The sequence below is a fragment of the Saccostrea cucullata genome, unplaced genomic scaffold (genome assembly GCF_032062105.1).
Source record: "Saccostrea cucullata isolate Sc308-1 unplaced genomic scaffold, CSIRO_AGI_Scuc_v1 ctg182, whole genome shotgun sequence".
NCBI classification, from domain to species: domain Eukaryota; kingdom Metazoa; phylum Mollusca; class Bivalvia; order Ostreida; family Ostreidae; genus Saccostrea; species Saccostrea cuccullata.
In genome coordinates, this window is record NW_026925642.1 from 147,089 (window position 1) to 159,467 (window position 12,379).

The 12,379-nt window shown below is 32.5% G+C and overlaps 1 protein-coding gene across 1 annotated transcript in view; it reads left to right on the forward strand.

Moving 5' to 3' along the window:
• Positions 1 to 320: 320 nt before the first annotated feature.
• The window catches only part of LOC134269449 (sex peptide receptor-like), a 44,473-nt gene continuing 32,414 nt past the window's right edge, over positions 321 to 12,379 (forward strand). The window contains exon 1 of the mRNA XM_062751644.1: positions 321 to 376. Coding sequence (XP_062607628.1) covers positions 351 to 376 — 26 coding nt within the window. The 5' untranslated portion in view covers positions 321 to 350. The remainder of the gene's footprint in view (positions 377 to 12,379) is intronic.

Here is a 12,379-nt window from a genome sequence, read left to right on the forward strand (position 1 = left end):
ATATCTTATCACTTTTCTGCTTTACCACCAACGTTCATATAATTTTCTAAAAATTCTGTCGAACATCACTTTTCTGGCTATCAAAAGTTATAATCAGAAGAGAAGGTGCGATTTCGATTTATCTAGGCTCATACTACCTGGGTTATGATTAAATTTTGGGTTTCAAAGGCCTACGTTTAATAAGCAGCACTGTGTCTGAAAAATTCTGAACATTATAACTGCATCGTTTCTGAACGTTTTGTCAGACTCTTAGCTGCGTTCACCTGTTTCATCTTTTCTCTACATTTTCTTATTGTTTTGTGCATTACAGACTCTGAAATTTTAGAACTTTACCAGAAAGGCAGGTAACCATGAAATTACTCAAAGCAGCATTAAGGTATGTACTTTCTTTTAGAAATATATGTTTCTAAATAATTCTCTTTTATACAATCATACATTTTTTTTCAGGGGACTTTTAAATCTTTATTTTCTGAATGAGATTTTTATTTTTTCCGTACCTCTATTGAAGATAATGTCGATATCGCCCTGCTGTAACCGAGCGGCTATTTATCCGGCGTGTCACCACACTTTGATTTCTCTTGTGTAGGAATACTTTTTATTTAGTAAGGAGTCAATCACCTGTGGGGCGACCTTACTTCGATTATTTGTCTACATAATTTTGATTTTAGTTTTGCAGTGATTGGCCGAGAAAATTAATTATGGTTCAAATTAATGAAAAGAAATGACAAGAGCAGCAATTTATTTGATGCTCTCTTTACTTTTGATTGCCCGCGAAGAGCTCTTCACTCTCTCATTATTTGTGAATGCTCCCTAATTTTCGTAATACTTTTTTCTGGAACCTCTGGAACCTCATCAATGAATCTGTTCTCCAATTATTATAACACATTTTTTTCCAATTTGAAATGGTTCATTTGGAAATAACCTACAGACACTCGGTTTTATGAATGAATCTCTTTTTTCATACTAACAACAGTCTAGACTGCAATGTATCTTTAGTAGATCTCTATTTCAAGCCCAAAAAAATGAGTGTAAGTTTATGGAATAAACTGGAACTTTCACTTATTGATCTGTCATTTAGGAATCTGTAAAATTCCATTGAATTTTTTTCCCTCATTTATCACAACTTGACTGTTTTCACCCTCTTTGTTGACGTGCATGTTGCGGTTCGATTTATTTTTCTATTGTTTGGCGCCTTCGTTCGGACACCTATTTGTATCCACAAGTTCGTGACCAGACAAATTTTCCTCCAAACATAGAGAATACAGCAAGTAATTTATAACATGACCGAGGAATAATGATGGCAGTGAGTAGCAATCTATAAATTCTGTCTGTCGGGTGTAAGACGATCGACCTTAACTATAATAGTTAATATTTGATGGGGCATTTTTCGATAGAAGAATCAAAAACTCCACTTTGCTTGAAGACTTGTATCTTATACTACTGTGGAAGCATCAATGTTCGCGAGGACCAATGTTCGTGGATTTCATGACTTCTTCAGATTTCTTATTTATGAATTCTTACAATATTTATTCATTGCATTTTCTTTAAATACGAGTTACAACGAAAGTACCAACGAAATCGACTCCCCACAAACCAAGAAAAAAAACTGCGTACCCACGAACATTAACCCTCACGAATGATTCCACAGTTTGCTGTAGCAAAAAGACATTCAACCCTTTCCTCTCTGTTTTTGACAAGTTATCCGAACTTGAGGTCGAAGTTTGAATTTTCTTATCTCTTTTAACGTTTGTCTGAATGTTTTTCACTCTATTTACATTATCTTGTATATGTGTTCAAATCCACGAATTATCTGTAAAACTGGACTAGAAATATCAGTGATTTTGAAATTAAAAGCTACATAAGAAGCTTTCAGAAAATAATAAAACTTGTAGGCATCCCATAGCTATAGTCAACATGGTCTTTATACATCCTCCTCATGGGGATAACACCTTCAATCTTTCAAATAAATTGCAAGTATTTTAATCAGAGTGTTAATTTCAGCATGCTCATATGATATACTCTGCTAAAAAGTGTGGAAAGTTCCCCTATAGGTGTGTAAAAGAACGTCAGAATTGCAAAGTACGCTATCTTAATTATAAACAAAGGTTCTATTTTTCTCTGATCGTTGCTCTTGAACCAGTGTGAGTTCAAAATAAGGAGTACAACAATTATGAGATCCATTTTGATAAAGATCAAGGTGACTTTGATGTGCTGTGTGGCACGCCGCACTGCATTTCACCACATAATTTAATAACTATAGGATTTCCAATTGTGAGACCTTTAAGTGCAAAATGTATATGTATATCCATTCAAAAAGTTTTCTGTGTCCTTTGATGTTAATATTTCAAAATATATGTATCTTCTTTTCAGTAAATGGGTGATGCTTTAGGAAATATTATTTTGTTTGACTTAATAAGAAATAGTTCATCTTAAGCAAATTCAATCATCAGAACCATTGATAGATTAAGAACTATTTTAATTACACATTTTGTTAGAAATTCATACTGATAAAAGAAGTATAAAAGTAATAAGTATGACTTAATAAGACATAGTTCATCTTAAGCAAATTCAGTCATCAGAACCATTAATAGATTAAGAACTATTTTAATTACACATTTTGTTAGAAATTCATACTGATAAAAGAAGTATAAAAATAAATTCATGCTGATGAATTTGAATACTTGTTTACCATTTAGTTCATTGTTTAGTGTGATCTTCAGAAAGAGTTTGATTCAGCGTTATTAAAAGGATATACAGACAAATGGAAACGTAATACAAAACAGAAACAGAGAAGTATTTATTACCGGGCTTTGTTACATATAAGCTTCCTTCAGAAGTGATTGCTTTAATTAAAGATCAAAGTTTATTTTGTTAATAAAAATCTTTAAAAACACCTGGTGGGTAAATGTCTCATGTTCTCCTTATGATAAACAAGAGCATGTTAATTACGTAGTAGGCACCCCAAAAGAATGAAAACAATTGTGTTATATCTACACTGCTCAGTTTATTTCTGCCTCAGATCTTCTAAGTCCCCCTTTAGCAGCTCCCCTCCTGAATATCAATTCTACGTTCCTTAAATCACTTAGACCTGAAGATACCACTTTTCATGTTTATTCAATGAAATATATGAAATATAATGTTTTGGGAATGTGTGACAATCGCAATTCACATAGAATTCACAGTGTACACATTGGCTGTCCAATTTCATTAAACTTTGTTAAGTATATAAAAAAAATATAGCCATTTTGATGAAAAGCTGGAAGGTTAGAAAATCTCAAATCGACATTGCAGTATCTGTTGTTTATAATAAATGATTTATTTTTCTCTATTAAATAACCAATGTATCTGAATAACTGTTGTGTTTCAAATATTACTGACTTTTATGCAATGTTCAATATAACCAGTTGATTACAAAGAAGAAACCTTCAGTAATTGGCAATAAGCATGTAAATGAAAACAAAAGGTCTTTAGCCATTTTTGAATAGTAAATGTCTCCCAAAAAGAGAGAGTAATGAATAAAATCGAAATTAACAGCAAACTATCTGTAAATTGGGAAAAGCAATTAGCAGTAAGGCATTGAGAATGGGTATTGACAATAAACAACTGCTTTCGTGTATTTTGCAAAAAGCAAGAAGCTATTATCAAAAGAGAGTTGGCAACAAGAAATGAGCAATGCTAACAAATAATGTAGTTTGACGATTTAGAATTTCAATAGAAATCGCCTGGCATCGCATTTAATCGAACCATTCATAGTATGTAAAAAGAAAGCTTACAAAAAAAGAAAGGAAAAGAAACGAATAGATGATGTTCTTCACGCTCAAGGAAAGGCATGTGTGAAACACTTTAACACTGACACTGTAAACGTAATTATAATAAATATTCAAAGAAATATACTCTTTATACATGTCAACATGCAATTTTTATTAATTTAAGATAATTTTCTGTAATAATTTTGCCTTAGATTCCGATTATCAGTAAGCATTGGATAGTTACAAATGTAATTCACAATTTTATCGTGGTGTTGTTTCGGCCTAATCAATAGTTTGTCTTTGTTATTCTAGTACAATAAGAGCTTAAAAACTTTCTCCATTTTGACGTTCACTGCTGCCGTAATGAAGCTACTTGAAAATATAAATTTTTGTCTTAAAAGGTGGTCTTAAACATATAATTAGGACCATTAATTTAGTACAGACTTATAAATGAGAAAATGAGAAACCATTACAATAATCTAATAATTCTGACGAGGATTTTAAAAAAAGACGGTAAGATAAGCTCAGCTTTGCTGAAATATTTTACATTGTCTTGTAGAAAGAAATCTTTGATAAACAACTTTTTTATTGTCAAAATGTTGTCTTTATATATATAGATATCCAGTTCACAATTTTATGCATGCAATTCAAGGCATAGACTCAACACAAGTATAATGCTGTAAAATTTGTATTTATCGCTTTCCAGTAAATTCAACACGTTCTTATTTGCTAATTTTGGAACTAATAAGAATATTGGCAGAAATATTTGAATTATGAACATTTCTTTATTCAATTATAAAGACATACTTCTGTAGAGCAAGATTGTACATTTATACATGTTATGGGCAAACTTTAATAGTAAAAAAACAGGTATTCGTTCTTTTCAGCAATATCAAAATTTACAACGTGATATTCAAGTTATATACTTATAGCCCTAGTATTTATAGTATATAAATAACGATGAGTACCAATATCTACAAATAAGAGCTTTAATACTTGAAATTCCTTTCGTATCATGTTAAAATAATACAGATAAAACATTTTCAAAACAAATGTTGTTTTTTTTTTTGCTATCATTGACAGCTATTTTTTCAATAAAAATATAACTCGTAATTTTACTTACCTTGTCATTGGCCATTTGCAAAATTATTTTCTTAAAAAACATTCTGATTATACACACAAGTACTCTGAAGTTGACATTAAAAAATGCTTAAGTTTCTGATTGACAATATATATGTTGTTTTTAGAGACCAGGTCTTCCAAAAATCTGTTGGAACTCCCTTGGGTATCAATTGCGCCCCGTTATTAGCAGACCTATTGATATATTCGTATGAAGCAGAATTTGTCCAAAATCGTATACGTGAAAAGAAGAAAACACTTGCTGTGGCCTTGAACTCGACATGTAGATATATTTTTTTGTTTGTTCACGCATGCCTTTCTAGACCTATTGTTGTATATAAAATCACCTATATGTTTTTGTAGTCTCTGTACGCTATTGTAAAATGGTGAAGAGATTCAAATAAATTTAAAAAAAATTAAACGACGTATTGTCAATTAACAATGGTAATTTCCATTATTATGTCGATACGATATATCCCAGGTGAGCTTGAGATAAAAGGTACCACAGAGTCTGACACATCTGTTTTATATTTGTATATTTTACTTGAAAAAGACGTTAATGGTAGTCTAAAACAAAGCTCTGTGATAAACGTTATGACTTTAACTTTACAATCGTCAACTTACTTTACTTATGCAGCAATATACCTTCATCACCTGCATACGGAGTTTATATATCTCATTTGATTCAATACGCAAGAGCATACTCTACGTATGAACAATTTCTAAAACGAGGTAAATATTGACAAGCACATTAATGAAACAAGAATATCAGCGATCTCGTTTAAAGTCATCATTTCGGAAGTTCTATATGGTCGATATAATAACCTTGTCAGCAAATACAGTTTATCATTGAATCAAATGTTGGCTGACTTTTTCATACTCATTGTTGGTCCATTATTTAATGCTGAATTGACGACGGATTTTTCCGTTATTTCCCGATCATGACAAGGAGCACACGGCGGATGTGACCAGTCGGCAGGGAATGCTCACTCCTCCATGGCACCTGATCCCACCTCTGATGTTTTTGAGGTCCGCGTTTGCTCTACTCCTATTTTGTATTGTTTTATGAACTTCTGACCCTGAATACTGTTCGTTATCTCCACATGTTTTATTCATGTACTGTAACTTTTAAAAAATCCAACTTTTTAAAGATACGTTTATCAGATATCCCCCTGCATCCCTACAAAGCAAGCAATGAATAATCTAGATTTGAGAAGAATCTACAAATTTAAAAAAATTATCATGTGCTTCTTTTTGGTGCGATTTCTTTAAGAACAACACAGATAAAACTTAATTTTTTTTTTGTAAGCGAGGATTGTATTTCGCATTAAAGTTGTGTGATGGATGAATTTATTTAGGACATTATTAATTGATCTGTATTTGTATATATTTTTAAAGAAACATTTGAATAAATAAAACATTTTGTAACGCCACCTGTTCAGTGTTGAAATGATTACAGAAAAAGTATATACATATATCTGCTTAGTGTCAGTAAGATGCATTTACATGTATAAGTAAAAGAGTATTGAACAAATATCTTTGATTTTTTTCTTTACTCAAGGCCTCACTTGAGAAATAAGAGTACAAACATAACACAGTTTTTAAACACCTGAAACTAGACAACAAAAACTTATGTACAAGAGTTTCACACATGACTAATCATGACATGACAGAAGTATAATGACAAAAATTGCAAATCATTTTACTGATCGAATTTTCAGTTTCCTGCAAGTTTGTATTTTCTAAAATCACTTTATAAGTACTGCAATAGGTCATCGTTTTTTCAAATCAAACAGAGGTGAATGGAAAAAATAATATGATGATTTCTTTAAGCGGTTGTTTTCAAGGGGGGAAAGATAAATCGTGTACATTTTATTTTTCACAAACCATGTTAAATAAGACCAAAAATCCTCAAATTAATACCTAAAAGCAAAATGACTTCTTCGTACCACACTTACATGACTTACATGTACGCATTAATGAAATTAAACTTGTGTTTCATATTTGGAAATATTACTAGACGTTAATGTTAACAAACTTTATATAAAAAGAACGTAATTATTTTAAAATTTCGTAAGCTTTCCTCATTTTTGTGGCAATATGTCCCTATTTCCTGCAAAAGTAGTTTACGTCTCCAAAATCTCCAAATCGAATTGATACGCAAGAGGATGCTCTACGAACAATTTCTAAAACGAGGCATTAGCTATTGATAAACAAATTGTTGAAACAAGAACATCAAGAACTCGTTTAAATTCATCATTCCGATTCTTTGGTCGATGCAATGACCTACTTATCAAATTTAAACTGCTTTAAATGTTAAATATCACTTTTCATACTATTGTGTCGGCCAATATTTACACCCAGTTGATCTGATAGGCAAGAGCATACGAACATTCTATTTCTAAATCGAGGCAAGGTTATGCAAATAAGTTGGTGAACCAAGGATGTCAACAATTTCGTTAAAATCGTCATTTCGCAATTTCTATGGTCGAAACAACGACCTTGCCAGCAAGTGTAATCCATTGTAAAGTCCTATGTTGACTGACCTTTTCATACCAATCATTGATGCTAAATAAGTTTCAAACAAATGAACAATTCAAGCATAAGCAAAAGTGCAAAATTTAGAAGTTAACGAAGTTTGCCTCATAACGCCTGTGGATAATAAAAAAGTTGTATTTTAAAAGTTCCATGCAAATTTATATCAATGGTTCATTGTTTGGTCTCCATATCCCATTTTAAATTCTGTGGGTTTTCTACAGTTGTGTTTACCAAGCTACAAGTTTTATTTGTAAAATAAAATTTGAGAAAAATTAGTAAGGTGAAAAACTTATTGCATTCCTTGTATACAAAGCTTTGAACTGTTACTTACTTTACTCCTTCTTTTATACTGCTTACTCATATGAATAATCTTCAAAGCCATGGTTCTTGCTTAGCACCTGATAGCTTTTTGTCTTTTTTAAATATAAAAATAACTTTGACACACATTATACACTTCCATGTTTTGATTTATAGATACTGTTAAAAATAAAGTTATTATTTGCAAGGAGAACATCCTAGACAAACCTTTTATCTAGAATACCAGTTATCGAACCTAGTCCACTAGAAATTTAGTTTCAATGCAAAAAGAAAGACAGATATTGAAAGTCTGGTGGCAAACAACTTGTATTTGTTTTGAACATGATTTATTGCATATTTAGAAAAAAAGTATGGAATTGAATTATACATCGTGACAACTAACGAGATTCCCCAGATAGGAAAGGAGACACAAATTATACAATATTTATGGTAATATTGTGTATATGTATTGATGGGATACCCAGTCCTCTACAGGAAAAAAATCATTTGCATTGACCTGATTGATTGACAAATTTTGAATTTAAAATGAATTCAATTTAATTGAAATGGATTTAAGAATGCCATCTCATCAAACGAAGTTAAGATCAATATCATAATCTAGGTATCTCCTAGGAGCTTTAGCTGGTCTCGACATCCTTTTAGATATCTCCTTCACTCTACCTTTCTCTCTCTCTCTCTCTCTCTCACACACACACACACAAACACATTTTATAGGCATTTTTTCTTAATTGAATGAGCGATAGAAATTAAATTTGTTTTAAAATTTGGAAGGTTGGTTTTATATTTACTATGCGACAGGAAACTAAATATACAATGTAGATTTTTTTCATAGACTTAAAAGTACCAAATGCACATACATGAAAAACTAATTATTTTGACTTTTCCACATTATTTTTTATACAGCAATATACCATAATTTCTTGCAAATATAGCTTTTTGACTCCCATTTCATTCAATACGCAAAGTCATGTTTTACAAACGAACAATTTCTGAAATGAAACAGACTTATGATAAATAGGTTGCTGAATCAAACATATCAATGATATCATTTAATGTCAATCTAGATTCTTAAGTCGATACAATGACCTTGCTTGCATGTAACCTCTGTTATTAATGCCTTAGTCACATTTCCCGGTCAGTGACCGTAGACCGGTGGTAATCCGTGGTGTGAGCGATGCCACAACATCGGTCCACATCGGCCTAGTAGTCCTTAAAGTATCAGTCACATTATTACAGTGATGGGGTTAACGATGAGAAACCGATGCGTTTTTTGATAAAAATGGCGTGGTTGCCGGCCGGACTCCTATAGTAATCGGACGGTGACCGTGGCCATTTGGCGAATCGGTGGGGGTCATTGGTAGAAAATAAGTTGTAGTTAAAAATCAGTGATGTCTCTACCGATGCCCCACATCGCTCCTCATCGGCAAACCATCATTAATAAATCTTTCAATGATTGGCCGGTGTATAGCCGAGCATCGTCAAGTGTCCATTGAATCTGAGGTCATCGGGGTGGGGGGGGGGGGGTGTTGAGTGGTTGGCAACAAACATCGGCCGATCATCGGTCGATGTTCGACCAAACATTGGCCCACAGTCGACCAACGTACGAACGATGTTCACCAATATATGAGCGATGTAATTTACATCGGCCGAATGATGATAAGCAATGCATCGCAGGGTTTTTGTAAATCCCGCCGGCAACCACGCCATTTTTATAAAAAAAAACAAAACGCATTGGTTTCCCATCGTATACCCCATCGGTGGATAATGTGACTGATACTTTAAGGACTACTAGGCCGATGTGAAACGATGTTGTGGCATCGCTCACACCACGGGTTACCACCGATTACCACCGGTCTACGGCTACTGGCCGGGAAATGTGACTAGGGCATTAAGTGGAGTTTTGAGAATCATCACAGTTATTTACTCCATCTACACAAATTTAAACCAAAATAACTCTTGTGTTCACCAGATTTATTTTCTTCAAAGAATGTAATATATTTAATGTATAGATTAAGGAAAATGAAATGAACAGAAATTACAAACGCCCATCGGATCCTGATTTTGATTAACGATTGATCATTGTCGACACCATTACGTTATTAAATCTTTAAGTAACTGTAAGTGGTTTCTTTGTTGTGCGGTGTCTTTTAATTAAGTCAAACACCTCACAACTCACATACAATTATTGAATAATGAATCATTATTCAAAGGATGTAGACAGAATTTCGCCAAACAAATTTAAAAATGCACATATGTTAGGCAACAAGTTTTATATATACGCTTTGAACTGATAATGTTATCTCATTTAAAACAAACAAACACAGCAAGCAAACTACAAACAAAAACAATATAGAACTCAAGGTCATTGAAGAGTACTTAAAAATATGTTCTAATTTATTATGACTATTTCTTGTCGTTAAGTAAGAAGCATTTCATGACAATTACTTCAACTACTAAGTATCTGGAAAACCTTCATGGTATATAGTTATAAATGGGATCTTGGAGGATGCACGACTTTATTTAGCACTTATATCCACGAACCACCAGTATAAATAAAGAATAATACAAAAAAGTATAAGAGGAGCGATATCACCTTCGTAATTCAGTTCTTATTTGAGTTTTTGATGTTAGTGAAATGTTTTAATCTTTAGTCCCAAAACATGCAGACTAAAATTCTAAAGTTAACGAAACAGATCCATCTGTCTTATATAGTGCCGATTTGATAAACATTAACTGAAGGGTTTCGATATACTATCACTAGAAGTATTTAATTGCGTTTTCTATGTAGTTTCAACCGAAGCGTGAAAGACAAAATATGATGTTTATCTTTGAAAAAAATAATAAAAAAAGCTTTTAGAATAAATATATCTACATAAACGATGCTTGTTCTAAACCAGTACTACACTGAAACATGTCGCTTGTCACCTTCAGGTAAATAGTTCTGCATCTAAAGCGTATGTTTGATTCATTTTAAGAATAAGAAGTGTTTTCCCATATAAATTAATTATGCCTTAATTCAATGTATACGTTGTATGTAATTATCTATCAAATGTTTGCTTCGTAAATTGTTAAATTTATTGATCAATTGTCCAATACTAGTTCATTTTTATGCAATACTTTTTGGGATATATTTCTCTCTCTCAGATTTCCGTTTTACGTCCAGACTAGCTTAATCAGACAGGATGTTTTGTAACCCGATTATTATCTTTTGTGGCTCGTTCGCTCATTAATCACAAACAAGAAATTTATCCTATGTTGCAGATGTTACCATAACCGAAATAATGCTGTAACAAAACGCGCCCAGTTCTAATTACTTTTTTATCAATGGATTGATGGTAGAAAAAAAAATCTTGCAGTTCTTTTAAAGATCTTTTAAAGTATACTCTTAGCATCATCATACTAGTGTATGTAATGGTCCCTTTTTTGCTCCTTCATTTTAAATAGCTGCTTTTTCAATGAAAATGGATCTCTTAAAATTACTTACATTCTCATTGGGAATTTGCAAAATTATTTGTTAAAAACATTCTGATTGTGCACAGAAGTACTCTGAAGTTGACATCAAAAAGATGCTTGAGTTTTTGATTGACAATATCTATGTTGTTTTTTCAACAATCTGCTGTAATTCTCATTGGTACCAATTGCGCCCCGTTATTAGCAGACCTATTTTTGTATTCATATGAAGCAAAATCTTCTGCATAAAAGAAGAAAACACTTGCTGTGGCCTTCAACTCGACATTTAGATATATCAACGACATATTGTCAATTAAAATGGTGATTTCCATTCTTATGTCGATACGATAAATCCCGGTGAGCTTGAGATATAAGATATCACAGAGTCTGATATATCTGTTTCATATTTTGATACATTACTTGAAAAAGACGTTAATGGTAATCTGACAACCAAGCTCTATGATAAACGTGATGACTTTAACTTTTCTATCGTCAGCTTCCCTTACTTATGCAGCCATATACCTTCATCACCTGCATACAGAGTTTATATATCGCAGTTGATTTGATACGCAAGAGCATGCTCTACGTATGAACAATTTCTAAAACGAGGAAAATTGATCACAAACAAGTTGATGAAACAAGAATATCAGCGTCTCGTTTAAACTCATCATATCGTAAGTTCTGTGGTCGACACAATGAGCTTCCCAGCAAATACAATTTATCATTGAGTCAAATGCTGACTGACGTTTTTCATACTAATTGTTAGTCCATTATTTATACACTGAATTGACGAAGGATTTTTCCGTGACATGTTACCCGATCATGACAAGGAGCACACGGCGGGTGTGACCGATCGACAGGGGATGCTCACTCCTCCATGGCACCTGATCCCACCTCTAATGTCTTGGAGGTTCGTGTTTGCTCTGCTCCTAGTTTTGTATTTTTTAATTGACTTTTAATCTTGAATACTGTTCGTTATCTCCATGTTTCATTTCAGACTAATGTTGAAATTTGTCAATTCGTTGTTCATGAGATGATTATGAAAGTTTGTTTTTCATTATATGTAAACTTTTGTAATATTCTTTGAAGAGAATTTATTCCAAAACCTTTACAAGAGAAGAACACATATTCTGTTCTCTTCACCTTCACATTCAATTATAGCGACCACAGTGATTTTAAAGTCAACATTTCGTAAGTTCTATGGT